The sequence below is a fragment of the Engystomops pustulosus genome, chromosome 1, assembly GCF_040894005.1.
Source record: "Engystomops pustulosus chromosome 1, aEngPut4.maternal, whole genome shotgun sequence".
NCBI classification, from domain to species: Eukaryota; Metazoa; Chordata; class Amphibia; order Anura; family Leptodactylidae; genus Engystomops; species Engystomops pustulosus.
This window is the reverse complement of record NC_092411.1, coordinates 83,593,166-83,611,242: the sequence shown is the minus strand read 5'-3', so window position 1 is coordinate 83,611,242 and position 18,077 is coordinate 83,593,166. Positions and strand designations below refer to the sequence as shown.

General features: G+C 42.1%; 2 protein-coding genes across 3 annotated transcripts in view; one reads left to right on the top strand and one right to left on the bottom strand.

The window, feature by feature from the left end:
* BICDL1 (BICD family like cargo adaptor 1) overlaps positions 1-3,570 on the top strand; it is a 44,620-nt gene extending 41,050 nt beyond the window's left edge. The window contains exons 10-11 of one of the 2 annotated variants that reach the window (XR_011854876.1): positions 1,792-1,900; positions 2,785-2,921. Coding sequence is in view for 1 of the 2 variants with exons in the window: in XM_072146382.1 (XP_072002483.1) it covers positions 2,785-2,988 (204 nt within the window). In the remaining variant the exon portion in view is untranslated. Of the gene's footprint in view, positions 1-1,791; positions 1,901-2,784 lie in introns of both variants that reach the window. The other variant, XM_072146382.1, reaches the window with a different exon arrangement.
* On the bottom strand, positions 3,508-15,545 carry RAB35 (RAB35, member RAS oncogene family). Its single transcript, XM_072146397.1, has 6 exons — positions 15,367-15,545; positions 8,897-8,947; positions 7,559-7,682; positions 7,313-7,437; positions 6,245-6,369; positions 3,508-4,587 (listed from the first exon to the last, which is right to left on the bottom strand). Exons 1-6 carry the CDS (start codon positions 15,416-15,418, stop codon positions 4,459-4,461), a joined length of 606 nt encoding a protein of 201 aa, XP_072002498.1. The 5' UTR covers positions 15,419-15,545; the 3' UTR covers positions 3,508-4,458.
* Positions 15,546-18,077: the final 2,532 nt, after the last annotated feature.

Here is an 18,077-nt window from a genome sequence, read left to right as displayed (position 1 = left end):
TCAATACACACAGTGTGTATATCATATTGTTACACATACAATTTTAACACACCACATAAACATACATACAGTACCATATGCAAACATACGGCATATAAACATACAAGCAGTATACACACACGTACAATATATAGACATGCATATACACAGAGATATGACTTCATGCAGTCCAGTAGCTGCTGACCACATGAGAAATTCCTAGTCCTGCCATTCTACTGTCCTCTACCCGGACATTTCTTATCTGAGCTGCTGTGTACTGAGGAAGATGTGCATTGTTATATACATGTACAGTACAATATGTATATAATGGTGCACATTCTCCATTCTTGTGCCAGATCAAGTAACCAAGCCCCCTGACACTGCGGGCCCTGTAGCAGATATTTTTTGTTGTTGTTCTGAAAACCTTGGGGATGAGGATTTTGTGGGAACCGCCTGACTGAGGGCTCATTTAATAAATGTTTATTTTCACTGACTTATTGGAGCTGGATCAAGCCTTTATAGCCACTTGCCTTTTCTGACAGAATCTGTTCCAATAGACTGTGGGCTGATGTTTTGTGTTTATTTCTTTATAGACTAGTATAGTATGTGGTACTTTGTCAACATCTACCATCCCTAATCGGGAAGCAACTTGACATAGAATAGATGAAAACTGACTTGAACTATAGTCCTATTTAAGTGTCATAAGAGCATATGACAAATTCCTTGTGCTTGTGGCTGCTGCGGGGTCTTAAACTGTACCTATTATTAGAAATGATGTATTAATTGATAAATGACATGACATTATAATAAGTACAGAACTTCTATAAGTCTTCACCTACATCTATATTCCCAGGCCACAAACCCATGGTCCTTTGTCATCCTTGTGTGAGGTCCACTTCCATCAATCTAATAATGACAACCTATTCTTTGTATATGCTCTTAGTATTTTTAGCCCATAGAACTAAAATCAGTGATATTGGCTGTGAAATGAATACAGACAGATCTCTGATAAGCAATTCAAGAATAATCACATTTGGAGAAGTCACCAAGACCTACATCTAGCCCTTATTCACACAACTTTATTGGGCCTCTGATCAGGCACCAAACTGTGGGCTATGCCACCGGGTCATGGTGCGGTGACTGCAGCATGGCCTGGGCAGGGGCCCTGTACAAATTATGGGGCATAGCTTGCCGGATTATGGCAGTGGCAGCTTGGCTTTCTATGAAAAGGGAGGGGATGAGGAGTGCCCCCCTCCAGGTTCTGGCCCGGGCATGGCCACAGTTATGTGTATAAAGGCCACATGCTGCATTTTTAGGTTCTCTCAAGAACTGGATGTTGGTTTATAGATCTTCAATAAAACAATCTAGCTGCATACTCTATAGGAAGCAGCTCCCTACTCCTCCCCCAGCATTGTTAAATTTCTAGCTTTTTTTTTGGAACATACCGAAACCTATGAAACGCTGAGGTACGTAGTGGTCTGATCGATGGACCTAGCGGTCTGGCGTATTCAGAGGAGGAGATGACCACAGCATCAAGCCTGGGAATGGCTGTCCTGGGGAGAAGCTGAAATTTAACAATGCTATAACTGGGGGAAGGCTAGGGAATGGGCATCTTTTAGTGTGCAGCTAAGTGTTATTGATCTGACAAGTGTCCTTTAAAGGGCATCTACCACCAGGATGAAGGACTATGTGCAAATGAGCCTGGATCCTGGAGCCCCTCAGGCTCATTTGCATATAGTCTTTCATCCTGGTGGTGGATATCCTTTAAGCATTGGTTCCAAAACAGTCTCTTTACTTCTCTCTGGGCTCTAGTTTGCTTCCTCAGGGCTTTTCACTATCTGGCTCCTTTGGTTTCTGATCTAATGGCCTTTCTCAGATCCTGTATCGACAACTTTAATCATACACCCCTCCTGCCTTAGAGGTGAGAACTTGTCTGTATAGATGTACGTGACTTCTCCATCACACTGGATCATCAGTCTCACCAAGTACATTTTTCAGTCCATTATGTAACCACATTTCATAGTGAAGCTTTTACATTATGTCATCACTGTATTCCACCTCATGCATATTACCAGACAAGAAGGTACTTGTTTCAATACTTTTTTTTTCCTCATTTCACATTATGAACTAGCAAAATTGTTAGAGTTGGCCAATTTATTCCAGATTTTATTAAGCTGCTCCCATAGCGTCATGATGGTAGTGCTGAAGCCGAGATCAGTCCTGTGTAAGGCATGAGAACTGAATAGGACGTGACATGGACAGGCAGGAAGTAACTGTAATAGTAGTTATCCTATGGATACAGCTGGTGTGACAGGACATGTACAGAATATAACACTGTTGCCTCAAGAAAATAGACATATATGCAACATGTCACATTAATCCCCTCATGTTGGTCCAAGAGTCTGTTTCCTCTACACTAAAATTCTCAATGTTTGCTTTCCTTAAAGTAGCATAGTATTGTTGGATACCCAGTAATGTGATAAGAGGGGGCACTATAATAGGGGTAGTAAATTCTTCACAAGTGAACAGGTATTATACATGAAGGTATTGTGATTCTATCCCTGGTGGCTGCTACAGAAGAGCCGCCCCTTCTGTACTTGATGCAGCCCTAACATTTATATGTAGGCTCCCAAAATGGATAGAGATGAACAACCACAGCAGAATTATGGATTGTGATGAATGGTTCATAAAGTGAAAGGTTTGTAATTCTGTCCACAACATCCCATTTTCTCACCCATTTTCTTCCTTCACAAAGCAGCTCTGCTCAGGTGCAATAAAACAGAAGTTTTTTTTTTCTGTTACCAGGATGACATGCACAGAGTCATTGACCAGCAATTGATGGACAAACACCAGAAGGAATGGAGCCAAACTGTATATTCCTTCTCCAGTGGCCAAGTGAAACCTTGTGGCAAGGTTACCACCCTGAATGGCACAGAGCGGCCAGGAGAAGAGCCCATCGGGTCTGAAGGAAGACGCCTCTTTTCATTTCTTAAGAAAACAAAGTGTTAGTTAATAAATAGCTTTATGGATCAGAGTGGAAAGGCACGGTGCTAGCCGTCCATAAAGCCATCTGTGTGAGCAGGTCCCTAGAGGCGAGCAGGCATGTGGCTTATGACAGTTACTAGAAAGTATTTCGCTTAGTGCACCTGCTAAGCACCTTGAGGTACTTGTATTTATTTTAGAGGTTTTTTCTATTGTGGAAACATAACACTTTGCTCAGTGGATTGTATCCATGAAGAACACCTTGCACTTTTAGAGCCATCCGTTCCTTTTCACTCCATAGCTTCCTTGATTACTGAATTTAGCAGGAATTACCATTGTAGACCAGTCCTGAGCTGCTCTCAGTGCAAGGAACAGACTCCCTACCTCTGGTCTTCCAGACAGAGCACAGCACAGTGGAACAGTCCCTACTGCTCCCTACAGCTCAAGTACTGAGAGATGCTCTATGTACATAGAAGCAGAATTTTTATATTGAGTATTGCATACAGTTTTGGTTTTATAATATACAGATATAAAGAGAATGTCATATTTTAGTACAAAATTTCGCTCTTTTTATTGTAAACTCTGGAATAAAAGATTTCTATGATTTTCCATGGTCCCTTTGCATAACCTTTGTCAAACATCTGTCCCCGCACACAGCAGCTTTACTCACTCCATGCACATTTCTACAGATATTAAGAGACACCTCTAGTTTTTTTCCAAATTCAGGATCTGTATTCCACATTTTTTATTAGTTTGTTCCTATTTGTGAACAAGATGGTACAAAAATTTGGCAGATTTTTTTTTTTCCATTATATATAATTTTTCTTAACATAATGGTTCTTGGATCATGGTAACAAATGACTTAATAGTTCAGGATCCATCCAGCCTTTTATTAAAAACAATGTGATCTTGTGGTGGTCAGTCCTGCACTGGTCACTGGAATAGATGCTGGGCTTTAAATAGTGACAAAATCTAAACAGCGGGGAAGCAAATTAACAGCAAGGCCTAGTGAATCTCACCCTAGGAGGCAAGACCGGGAACCAGACGCAAGCCAAGGTTAAGATGCCATCTGTCCTAAATCTTTAAAAATTTGATCAGTTCATATTCATCACACGTCATGACAGATTGGCGATCGGAAGGCAAAAGCCAAAGCAATAGGAGGGAGGCATGGCTGGTTAACGCAATATACAGTATGTACAGACTCTGGTTAATCAGTCCAAAGGGTAGGCACTGCAACTGTCCTTTCCTAGCAGACGCTCCAGAAGAGCAGGGGTGACAAGGGGATGACAAAAATCCACAACACCTTGTTGGCACAGCAATAAAAAGGTGCCAGCGCCTCTCAATAGAAAACCTTGAGAAAATTCTTAAATTAACAGCACAAAACTGAGAAAATGCCCCAACCCCTGAAAGCTGGGCACTGCCCGTGGTACAGTTACTCTTCGTCCCAGGAACGAATGTTCGGATTGAGTGTGGCCTCTCTCTGTGCTGTGCCTGCACCTAGCAGCATCGCTTCTTCCTTTTACTGTTTTTGGTTAATTTCACCACGTCATTCTGTTGCTGTTGTTGCTGCTTTGCCAAGTTATCTTTCTTTGCTCTGAGGACTAGCTCCGTAATGCAATTAAACATCTGGAAAATAAAGTTAGTGTTAATATGCAAACACACTAAAAATAAGTTACAAAAATTCACCTTTTTGTAAATTAAAAAAAAATAATCTTTAAAGTCTTTCCAGCTACTAATTTGCACTGGTCAAACATCTTCCAGAAATAGTAAATGCTCTGTACTGAACATACGGAAATCTATATGTAGCCATACATTGTGTCAGGGATGTCATACACATGTTCAGTACCTTCTTAAAGCAGCTTAACACTTTTTAAATACCTGCACAAGGATCCCTTTAAGAGCTCCAAGCATGCATGTGTCCTAAATGTGGAAATGGGAATAATCGGTTGCTAGACACCTCTGGTGGCAGCTTAACTAGAGACATCCTTAAAGGAAACCTACCACTTAAAAATGGTAGTTCTAACCCTCAAATACATCGCATCAGCTCAAGGTGAGCTGGTGCCGGAGCAGATTTTCATTAATTCCAGAAACCACCAATTGCTTTATTAAACAGTTTTATACTTTATATTGCAAGAACACTTTGGCGCACCATGCGCACGACCGTGCACGAGCGTGATTCTGAAGCGCTGGAGAGCTCTAGGGCACACTTGCGCATGCGCAATTTGGCACGACAAGCCGGCAGTGCGATGTTGTGCAGGCGCGAGTATGCCCGAGAGTTCGGTGACGTCACCGGCTCTCCTGCACTTCTGAATCAACCGTACGCACGGCTGAACGCATGGTGCGCCAAGCTCGTATTATTGCGCGCCAAAGCGTGCTTGCAATATAAGGTATAAAACAGTTTAATAAAGGAATCGGCGGTTTCTGGAACTAATGAAAATATGCTCCGGCCCCAGCTCACCTTGAGCTGGAGCGATGTATTTGAGGTTTAGAACTACCATTTTTAAGTGGTAGGTTTTGTTTAAGGGTGGAATTGAACCCTCCTCAACACACACACTAAGCCAATAAGTTAAAGAAATTCTAACATTTAATGTGATGCATTATGAACCAAACATACCATGAAAATGCTGTAGCTACACTGATGCAGGCACACATCTTGTTTAATCCCTGAGCTGATTTTTTTTCTGCTGAAAAAACTATTAAAATTATGATAATGAAGCTCTGTGGCTTCTGTGCTTCTCCTCTCACATTAAGTATGCATTGCTCCAGAGAAAGCTGTATTCACTGTGTTGTGCCTGACAGGCAGAAGTAATTAATCGCTGCTCCATCTCCCAGCTGCTGTAAATGAGTGATCCAGCTCAGATTCATTAGTCCTGCCTGGACAGTTCAGCAAACTCTGCATTAATTAACTGCAGACTGAATCCAATCCAGCTTTCCAAGGTCCTGAATATTATAATTGTTTTTTTTTCAGCAAAACCACTCAACTCGGGTATTAAATAAGACATGTTTCTGCATCAGTGTAGCTACAGCAGTTTCAAGGTATGTTTGGTTCATAATGCATCAAATCAAATAGATTTCTTTAAAGGCAACAGAGGCCTAACTGCACATGTTAAATGATAAGATTCCTTGGTATCTTGAATGCTTGACAGTAAATTAAGCTACTATGAGAGGTTCTGTGCGTGAGGAGCCAAAGTTCTGTCTTAAGCTCGTGATTCCTCCAAGAGTAAAACAAAGCAAATCCAAAAAACCCATTAACCAGAAATCAATGCATGTTAAGGATATTCACCTCCTCAACATTGAGGTTTTCTTTGGCGCTAGTCTCAAACAGCTGAATGTCCATCTGAGCAGCAAATTTATATGCATCTTCCGTTTCCACCACTTTACGATCAGGATCATCATTCTTATTTCCCACTTAGAGGAAAAAAGTTAAATAATTAAAACATGTGTTAATAATTATCTTTATATTGCACCATCATATCCATCATATTCTGCAGCACTTTACAAATGATAGGAGACATATACAAATAAAATACTACATTCCTGAGTACATATGGAACGATAGGAGTTAGGGCCCTGCTCACATGAGCTTACATTCTATGAGGATGAATGGGGTGACAAGAGGTAAAAGAGATTATAAAGAATGGCTGGACCATTATACAAGGGAACAATACAAAATAATTTAAAGAAAAATTTTAAAAAAAGTAAAAAACCTCTACAAATACATCTGCTCCTCTTGATGGAGTTGATCACCTAAAAAAGAAACTTAGAACTATCAACACGGAGGGCGGAGACAAGATGTCCATTTGGGCTGCTAATTATGCACGCCCCCCTGCGCAACATCACCTCCATCTTCAATATGGGAGCGGGAGGCATCCATCACACCTCTTGCCTGACGTCACCTGGGAGAGGGAGGTGGGGCAAGTGCACAATTAGCAGCCAGGAGCACCAAACATCTTCTCCAGCTGCTGTTTTCTGGGTGATCCCAGCGTGTCAACATTGAAAAAGACCAGTGTGGGGATCAAGATGATGAGGAGCGCAGGTGAGTATTTGTAGTTGTTTTTTACTTTAAAATGGCAGATTCCCTTTACTAAATAAAAATGCTGCTGCTTGAACCACTCATATACAAGGTGAAAGTGACTGCAGAGAAGCGTAGAGCTTGGTATATATCTGGTGATTGCAGGATAACAGATGGGAAGAAGACACAGGACGTGTTAGTAAAGAGAGTTGACTTTACATAGTAAGCGAGTGTGATAGGCTGCCTAAAGAGATGGGTTTGAAGAGCACGTTTGGACTTTGAAGGTTGGCTACTAGGCTGATGGGGAATATGTTGTAGCCAAGGAAAGCAGAAACTCACCTAATATCCGGCAGACATCATCACAGTTCTGGTTTATTTCATGCAACCATCTTTTTACATTTACAAAAGACTCAGCGCTGGTAACGTCATAGACAACAATGACCCCATGTGTTCCTCTGTAGTACCTGTAAGAAACCAAGGGAGACCATCAGCAGACTGGGAGCAAAGTTGCTCTGAGCCAAGGAAGATGAATATGATCAGCATAATAAGGGAGATTCATTTTTTGGTAAAATATCTCTAACTTACGTTGATGTTATTGTCCGGAAACGTTCCTGCCCGGCAGTGTCCCAAATCTGGAGTTTCACTTTCTCGCCATTAATTTCAACAGTCCTGATCTTAAAATCTACGCCAATAGTTGTGATGTAGCTGCCTGCGGACGAGAAGCAAGGTAAGTGGATCTCAAGACGTAGCTCCTGCATATACTCATAACTATATACTATACACACTCTTACTCTAGAGAACTGGGCTTCCAAATATCAATTATACATTTAAGTTTTAACTTCTTACTGTCATTTTTTATGAATTGGATGTTAAAATTATATATATGTACCTGTGTGAAAATAATTTCCCATAAATAGTTATATAGTCCTAAGGACCCTCAATCCTATTGTTTCCATGACCGTTTTTACTCTCTACTGTCTTATTATATTTGTATATGCTCCCCCATGATTTTTAAAATGCTGAAGAATATGATGGCGCTATATAAATAAAGATAATTATTATTAGAAATGGAGGACAGCTGTCCTTGGATACAACCACCTTTGCTGAATGATTGTTCAAGGAAGCAAATTGTTTTTGCAAATTAAACAGATGGTAGTTACTGCACATCCCACAGCCGTCCTGTTATAATGAACACCGAATCCAAGTGGTTAGGTGCCGCAATAAAAATGCCTGGCCACTGCTAGAGTACATTGGTGGTCTAATTCAAGTATGACCATTTTGTTTCTAGTGGACAACAAGACTACAATTATGGGAAATTATCTTCCCACATGTCAGCACACACACTAGCCATGCTTTACCATACATTACATACAGACATGAGCAGGGGGAGGAGAGGGGAGGGGTAACAGGGGTGACATCACTGCCTCTGACCATGTGACCAGCCTCATTTACATGATAAAGAATAGATTATTTTACAATGATTAATGTATGAAATAACTAGATAAAGGCTGGGATGGGATCATTGTGAGCTGCTCCAACAGGTAGTAGTGACATGTGAATACCCCGAATACCCAGAAGGGGGGCTTACTGCAATATTGTCCCTGTAAGGTTATTAGGGCTCATAGCATAAAATGACAAGTGCAAAAGATGCAGGCACACCCTGGATAAAGGCAGACTCATGGGCACAAATGTGTACCTCACCCGGAAAGAGCATATTGCAAGGGATAAAGCTTTGCCCTCTTATTCCTTTATCCTTATTGGGAACACATGCACGCTCAACAGTTAAAAGTTAAACATGAAAATTTATTGAGGAAATTTGCATAAAAGCTGTCAATTAAAGAGGACCTCCTTTCATCACCCCCACTAACTCTGCAGTCAGAACCCAAGATAAAGCCCCGTACATACTCATATAGTATAACATACCTGAAAAGGTGTTATCCGCAAATCTTAGAAGTAAACTACTTTTCCCAACACCTGAAAAAAAATAAAAAATAAAGCAAATAAATTTTGTGTAAAGTAACACAGCTAAGTCACTAGAAAATATAATACAATAATAATATACAGGCGGTCCCCTACTTAAGGATGCCCGACTTACAGACGACCCCTCTGCCCACTGTGAAGCTCTTTGGAGGATTTCCTTCCAGGCTGCAATGATCAGCCGTAAGGTGTCTGAAGTTTTATTTATAATCCTTGGCCCATAACAAGAAAAAAGTTTGAAACTCCAATTGTCACTGGGGCAAAAAAAAAAAAAAGTCTGGATCTACAATTATAAAACATATAGATTTGACTTGCATACAAATTCAACTTAAGCACAAACCTATGCAACCTATCTTGTATGTAACCGGGATACTGCCTGTATATTCATGTATAGGGTTAGATACTCTATAGATATTTCCACAGACCTTGTTGATGGTACCCATCATACGACAGATCCAAAAAAGAATGTGGATTCTATGAGATGCAAAAGATAAAGCTGCTAATGTGAACATAGCCCAAGAGGCAGTGGCTCAATGTATCTAGCTGCAAACAAAGGATGCATGGCTATAGGCTTCAAAATAGAGTGTTGCATAAAACATTTTTATAAAAGTGACTGAAAAAACACTTGACACGTACATAGTAATGTTCTGCCTGTAAAATATGCATCGTTGACATAACCTTAAAAAGAAACAACTGCAAAGAAAATCTCCTTTCCTGCAGATGTGACAGGTCAGTGGGCCCATGTCTATGACAGCTTGTGTATTTGGCACATAGTATACCACACCTAAGAAGTGAATTATGTACTTGGGAAAAATTGGGGCAACAATATACCATGAGGAAGTTCAGTCACACATCCAAAAAGTAATAATGCAAAAACCAAAGAAAAAAGGAGATGTGTATAGATGACACAAAATAAACTTTATTGTTATATACATTAAAACATACTTAAAAACCCAAAAGAATGGGTACATATCACATGATTTCCCCAGAAGAACCACATGTATAGATGGTAAAACCACCATATAGAGCAGCAATGAAGGTAAGTAAAAATGAATGAAGAAGTACACAAAAAATGTATATGTAGATATAGGACCACGAGAATATATTAATAAAGCATAGTAACCTCAAGTAGAGTCAGTAAGAGGCCAGGTCCAAAGTGTGCAAATCACAAAGAGGTAAAGTGCAGCTACATTACCAGGTAGTGAGGTTCAATCTGGGAGAAGAGAAGACGCCCCACGCGTATCGCCCGACTCGGCGGGCTTCGTCAGGGGATAACAACACAGTACATGAGATATGTTTAAATACCCTGGCCGCTCCGTCGCGGCACAACCCACTTCCGCCCCGAAATGATGTCGGCGGAAGTGGGTTGATGGGGCGGAAGTGGGTTGTGCCGCGACGGAGCGGCCAGGGTATTTAAACATATCTCATGTACTGTGTTGTTATCCCCTGACGAAGCCCGCCGAGTCGGGCGATACGCGTGGGGCGTCTTCTCTTCTCCCAGATTGAACCTCACTACCTGGTAATGTAGCTGCACTTTACCTCTTTGTGATTTGCACACTTTGGACCTGGCCTCTTACTGACTCTACTTGAGGTTACTATGCTTTATTAATATATTCTCGTGGTCCTATATCTACATATACATTTTTTGTGTACTTCTTCATTCATTTTTACTTACCTTCATTGCTGCTCTATATGGTGGTTTTACCATCTATACATGTGGTTCTTCTGGGGAAATCATGTGATATGTACCCATTCTTTTGGGTTTTTAAGTATGTTTTAATGTATATAACAATAAAGTTTATTTTGTGTCATCTATACACATCTCCTTTTTTCTTTGGTTTTTGCATTACACCTAAGAAGTACAGCAATCCAAATATATGTAGGCCATCCCTGGGTTACATACAAGATAGGCTGTATAGGTTTATTCTTACGTTGAACTTGTATGCAACTCGGAACTGTATATTTTAGAATTGCAAACCCAACCAATTGTTTTTGGTCTCTGTGACAATTGGATTTTAAAAATGTTGGATTGTCATCAGAACCAGGATTAATAATAAATCTTAACTGCAGACACAATTAATAGCCGTTTATTGTAGCCTGAGGCTTCAGTACAGTAAATTACCTACACCCAGAGGTCCGTTTGTAACTAGGGGTCCTCTGTAAGTGTCAGCTGTTCTTAAAGGGGTTTTCCCACAAACAGAAGTTAGGCCCGTTTCCGAGCATCCAATGGGGACCCAAGTACCTCTGTCAGACCCCTCGTCGCTCCAGTAAGGGAACAGAGGGCGCTTGGAGACATCTACAAAACCACCAATGACCATTGCACAGTAGACTTTACCCATGACTGGATCAAAGACACAACTTCAACATGGAAGAGTTAACCCTCTACGCTGACACCATGTAGGTTGGGTTCACATTTGTGATGTGTAATGTATATCAGTTTGCAGGAGTTTGGGGATTCTATACAAGGGGATTTGTGAATGGCGACTGTTACAATTAGTTATAAAGTTGCTGGAAACAAAGTGTCTTGACAGAAATCTCTGCAGCGCCTATAAATCATGTTTACACAATTCATGCAGATGTGACCCACAAATAGAAGGCAATACTTCATCAATCTGAGCAGACACCACTGTGTGCCTGCCACCAGGAACCTGCTACTTCTGGAGCTCTATATACTGGCCATATGATTGTCACCTCGTCCATCCTCTCAACCTTTAAGGCCGTGTGCAAAGTCTTCCCATTAATATATATGGGCTCATGCACACAGCAGTGGTTACCGGGGCCCGTGCATGACCTGGCCTGCCCGAAACAGGCTGCTATATTTCTATTGTCATGACAGGTGGCCTTACAGCTCAGCCCTACAAAGGTTGTCTATATTATTCAACTTTCTTTATATGACCCCCAAATGTAAAATGGACTCAAGTTCTGCACCCTAGTTACTGGCCCCTGTGCTGAGCTCTTTACCAGAGCCATATGCAAATGAAATGAAAGTGACTATTTGCCTGAGATGAATTGATCTTGCAGGCTGAAGGACAAGCATCATTCAGACACCTATATATTGTCCTATAGTACCTAGAACCGTGCTTTAACCCCACTGGACTAACTAAGGGCAATAATAACTCCCCTTACCAATTTTGAGGAGTATTTTTTTGCAGAGGATTTTTGGTAATACAAATATATAATTCCTAGGTGTATACAGAGTAAATAGAAGTCTATTTATCCAAGAAAATGATTACAGCCAGTGTTTTCTGAGCTTTAAAAGCCAACTGAGGCAATTCTAGTAATCCTGCATTAAAGGGTATCTACCACCGGGATGAGGGACCACATGCGGTTTTTGAGTTTTTGAGGCGTTTATGGAGTCTGGAGCCTCTCAGGCTCATTTACATGCAGTCCCTCATCCCGACGGTAGATGCCCTATACGCAAGGGGTGCTGGAACTTTTCTCACCTCCTCATAAACTACAAAATACAGACCAGACAGTGGCTGATGACGCCAATCCCTCCCATGCCAGATCAGACTTTTTTGGACACTTTCTATGTGTTCCCCGATGTTCTTTTATATTGATCACAAATAACAGTGATCTTATGGCAACAGCCCAAAGGATCACAGAGCTTTTTTTTTTTTTTGAGGGAGTAACCTGGACCATGACCTCTTTCTATGGACAGATGGCATATACTGGCATTACTACAACCTCTACTGGCGACAGTGTCCCATCAACCAATGTGTATTTCTGACAACTTAAAGGACACCTGTCATCAGGTCTGTGTCACTAGTCCTGTCACTACTACCTGTTGGAGCAGCTCACATGGATCCCATCCCAGCCTTTATCTAGTTATTTCATACATTATTCATTGTAAAATCATCTATTCTTTATCATGTAAATGAGGCTGGTCACCCCTGTTACCCCTCCCCTCTCCTCCCCCTGCTCATGTCTGTGTGTAATGTATAGTAAAGCATGGCTAGGGTGTGTACTGCATCTGCTGACATGCTGCATCCTCCTAATATACAGGTGAGAGACACAGACATCAGCTACACATGAATCTGACATGTTCTGCTGTAACATGGCTGCATCCTGGAGCTGCTGTATCTCTCCTATACACACACACATGCACACACAGGCTGCAGGGGGCGCCAGCACCAGGAAGCACATCATTATACAGGCTGTCAGTCAAGCACTGGGGGTGTGGCTGTGCCTCCCACTCATGAATAGAGTGGACAGCTTGAATATGCTAATGCTTCATTGGACATTTCACAGGTCATTTGCATACAGCTTTAGGACCTCATTGCTTAGGTTTACAGGCATGTAGAGGAACAATGAAGGGATAGAGGCAATGCTCTCTAATGGCAGTTTATGAAAATATATTTAGTTTAGGGGGTTATTTTGCATGACGGGTTCTCTTTAAGGCCTCATTCACATCCAATTATGTCCTTGTGAAGGGGGCTTAATGCAAAGGATGAAAAAGGCATGTTGGAGTTTAAAATACTTGATTCATTGGTACTGTAAGAGTTTAGCCACTGTCAGAGGCTTAATACACTATTTCCATTGAAAACACATGCACACTCAGTAGAGGCTACTTGTAAATAGAAGGTAAGGCTGGGCAACTTAATGAAGTCATGTGCTATGGGGTTTTTTTTTGTGGCTAGCCCACATCCTCATGTCTTCCTATGGGCTCACACCCATAGTTTGCAGTGCTGCAAGCTATTCCTGCTGTATACCTGCACAATTCACTGTTAAGGTTATAATCTGCTTATAACTGACTTTACATAATGGCCCCCACACCCCCATTGATGATGCTCTGCTCCTCTATATGCCCATCTTTAAAGGGAACCTGTCACCAGGGACCTCATTTTCACTAAAGAGAGAAGTAAGGCAGTCGTAGATGGATGGAGCCGGAGACCATTGTATAGGAGCAGTGGCGGGGAACCGCATCCCAGCTCCTTCACGGTCACATAACTACTTTGGTAGCAGGAAAAAAGCAAATTCTATTCCCTGAAGAAAATTTTGGTGCAAATTTTAGATACCAAAGCAAGGACATATTATATTATACTCCACAATGTAATATAGTACCAGCATAGTGGACAATGCATAAAAATCAGCAGCATGTCAATTTATTAACTTAATCTCTAAAAGCTCCAGTTTCAAAGCCGGTGACACACGTGACGTTTGTGGCAGGTTTCTTTTGTGATTTTGAACGCATTGAAATCTCATGTGTTTTTCAATTGTTTGCGTTTGTCATGCGTAAAAACCCAATGCTTGCTGTACAGTACAGACGGTCCCCTAGTACTCGACTTACATACGACCCCTAGTTACAAACGGACCTCTGGATATTGGTAATTTATTGTCCTTTAGTCCTAGGCTACAATGATCAGCTATAACAGTTATCACAGGTGTCTGTAATGAAGCTTTAGTGCTAATATTGATTCTTATGACAACCCAACATTTTTAAAATCCAAATGTCACAGAGACCAAAAAAGTTCTGCCTGTGATTACAATGATAAAATATACAGTTCCGACTTACATACAAATTCAACTTAAGAACAAACCTACAGACCCTATCTTGTATGTAACCCGGGGGACTGCCTGTAGTTGTATCTCCTGGAATTTGAAAACCGCAGTGATTTTTTTCTCCTTGACTTTTGCGCATGCAATCGCATTTGTTTCAAAACTCAGACCACAAATGCATGCGTTTGGAAAAACACAACCGCTTTGAGAAGCGCAATGAAAATGCACCTCAAAAACACTGACACAAAAAACACAGTTAAGATACTTTACCCAAAAACCCATTTAAAAAGTTAATATGCAAAGCTGAAGCGTTTTACAAGGATGCAAAAACGCAATGAAAAATGGTTTCTACAGCAGTGGTATATAACTCCTCTATATATCACAACGAACACAGGGCAACGCTTGCCAATGGTACCCACAGAACAATGATGGTCATCCATGTTACAGATGCCCCAATAGTGCCCTCACATACACAGCTATCAGCCATTAGACCCCCTTAACCCCTGAGGTAACTCTGCAGCCATGCCACTGGCAGGTTACTAATGCATTTCGTGCCATGGTTTGCCACAGCCTTGGCCTCACACCATCTGCAGCTATACCAGCCATTAGTTGCATCTGGGGTGTTCAGAAATGTCATAGCAGGCCTCATAAACACCCCACTGCTAAACCGAGTAATACACTGGGAACCTCACAGCCCCTGCACACATGACCCTAGGGGGCACATAACTATAACAGCCCACAGGACCTGTCAGCCCCCGAGCACGGGCCACACAGCCAGACAAGAGGCGGCTCCGGGACTGACCGCGGGAAATGAGAGGCGCTGCACATTCCTCTCCCGCTGCCAGGGCCGGCGGGTAATGCCTGCTACCCGGTGATGACACTATGGGCCTCTCCCCACCCATAGAACCCGCCCTCACCGCTGTCTCCGATAATCAGCAGCTTGAACAGATGGTCGTAATCCCGGGCCATGTTGGCGGCCTGTGCAGCTGGTGCGCCGGCTCCCGGGATCCGCGCGTTCCGTTCCGACCGAATCCGCTTCCCGGACAAACAGCCGGAAGTGACAGCGAAACCGCGACGAGTGCGCAGGCGCAAGCCACGCCCACATCAGCCCCACCTGAGCGCGCGGCTGGGGCGGCTCCCTTTCCGTGCCCGCGCACCCGGGGTTACGCGCGGCAGCACCATTTTGACTAAAGTGAAATTCTTTCTTGTTATGTGGCACCAGCTCCTCCAGGAGGCGCTGTACGCGAGAGGGAACCGCATTGGCTGAGCGTGACTGCTGTGGCATTATATACTGTAGCCCGAGGGTTTACCCTTAGTAACATTCAACTTCATAGTGAAAGTCTGCAGCCAGAATTTGTGGGTTACACTTTGGATTGGATATAGGCAGCTCAGCCACACCAGTCTTCATTGCATCTTGTAATCGCTTTGAAAAAATTACTAACATTATTAACATTATTCTAACATTGTAATAAAGAACTACATTGTAGTAAGGGAACCTGTCAGCAGATGTTACTCATTAAACTAACAGCCCCCTCAGGTATAGGGTATGAAGTGCCCTACCTGAATGTCATGGATTGGTGCACCATCGTGCTCTATGGATTCATATTGGGCCACAATGGAGATCTCAGCCCCCATAGGGCCGGTCAGGGAGGATTCTGGAGAACGTGCTATTGCTTGTACATCATCGCTTAGTCCGCTAACATTAAGATTATTTAGTGTCTTTGTGGGACAACTTCTTAAAAGCAAAGGTTTATAATAACTTATTGACTTTGAGGGTACAGTCACACTACCATATGGGGGGACATATGTGTGGCCGTACGTCCCCCATAGACAGCAATGGCTGCACACTGCGATATGGTTACTGCTCCATACAATAGGGAAAATAGGACATGTCCAATCTTTCCTCATAGTACGGCCCGTATACAATGCATTTCAATAGAGAGGGGAGAGGTCATCGTGGCGTGGCTACGGCCGGGCATACATTCATCTAAATGCACCCTAAGAGTAAAGTCACTCTTCACGGAGATTGTAGGAATTCTTGCTGCAGAAACTGCACCAACGAGAATAATCCCGAATACACATTTTGTTTAAACTGATTTTTTTTTTTTTTAACAAATTGTCCAACATATTGGGGCAGATTTATCAAGCTGTCTGAAAGTCAGAATATTGCCCATGGCAACCAATCACAGCCCCCCTTTAAAATATTCATGAGCACTGATAAAATGAAAGCTGAGCTGTGATTCGTTGCCATGGGCAACTAGAAATATTCTGACTTTCAGACAGCTTGATAAATCTGCCCCATTATTTCATTTTAATATGACTCACATGAACATAAGCCCCCTTACACACAAGCAAGTATGATGCATCCAATTCACATCAGTGCATACTGCAAGTGTGATGGAAGTAAATGATGGTACCCGATGAGAGGTGCTCATATGCTAGAGATCACGTTCTCTCGTTTACGACCCACAGAGAACACACCTATGGGTGAAGCTAAAGATGGTGGAGTTTCTAACATGAACACTGCCGTTTAGGAGGAGTCAATTGGCCTCAATTCTTATTGCTCGTGCCGTATAAAAATACTCCTGTTCTGCTACTATTCACTACTCTGAAACCACAATGGGAGGGATGTATCAGGCTTCCACAGGGGGAGGGAGATGCCACAAAATCCAATACACAAAATACTGTGTGAAAGCGGTCAAAAGCAGAAAAGGATGAAAAATAAATCCATTTGATATTGTTGGTCTGAAAACACATTTCCATTTATCTGTAGGGCTCCCTGCACACAAACATTGTTTCAACAGACAGCTCACGGATACATCCACTTATATGGGCTCATGTATACAGATGTAGTTTCCACGAACCAGTATAAAAGCTGTATGGCTGAGCCACAAAACCCCTATCCTATCTATGTTTGTGGCTCGGACAGTCATGTTTGCAACCATCTCCATTCGAGCGGACTTCATGTGTCAAATGACACACAGACCACAAGCAATGGACTGTGGATCCACTGTTTGTGGTACAAGAATACCAAACATTAATGTGCATGTAGCCTAAAGATCAAAGTAAATCAGGTTTAAAAAAAAAATAAAATCCCCAAAACAGTAAAATATTCTCCCAAAACCCTGTTTTTCCAGTGAAGTCTTTGGGCTGGACACAAGTAAGACATGTAGACTGTTTGGCATCAGTAATAGCTAGTGATGGGCATGGAATTTTTTTTTATTCTGGAAGAAAACTTTCAAACATAAAACCCATTAGATAAATCAATGTTTTTGCAGGGTTTGTGCCAAGCTTGATGGATCCATGCTTCGAGCTTAAACCTCAGCAGTGTGCACAACAATGGATGGTTACCACAACGCGCCAAATAAATGTGGTACCCCATGCAGGACCTGCAATGATGCCACGGGGGTGCTTGCTATCCTCCAGCCACCCATGGCCTGCCCTAGGTACAACTCAGTGTTTAGTGGTGCATGGAGTTTGTGTGATTTTTATATTATCAAAAACCATATAATATTATCAATATTCCTTCATGCTGCTTATACTTTTAGCCACTGGTTTAGCTGCATTTAGAAGGCCATTTAGTAGCACATGAGGGGCTTCACGCATAAAATGCAACCATACTACCAAG

Bases quoted from the DNA above. Each gene is read 5' to 3' on its own strand.
- RAB35 (XM_072146397.1), bottom strand. From the start codon at position 15,418: ATGGCCCGGGATTACGACCATCTGTTCAAGCTGCTGATTATCGGAGAC. The intron at 6,370-7,312 runs GTGAGTTTCTGC...TTTTCCTCTAAG, and splicing joins TGATGTCTGCCGGATATTAG to TGGGAAATAAGAATGATGAT. The intron at 4,588-6,244 runs GTGAATATCCTT...TTTATTTTCCAG, and splicing joins AAAACCTCAATGTTGAGGAG to ATGTTTAATTGCATTACGGA.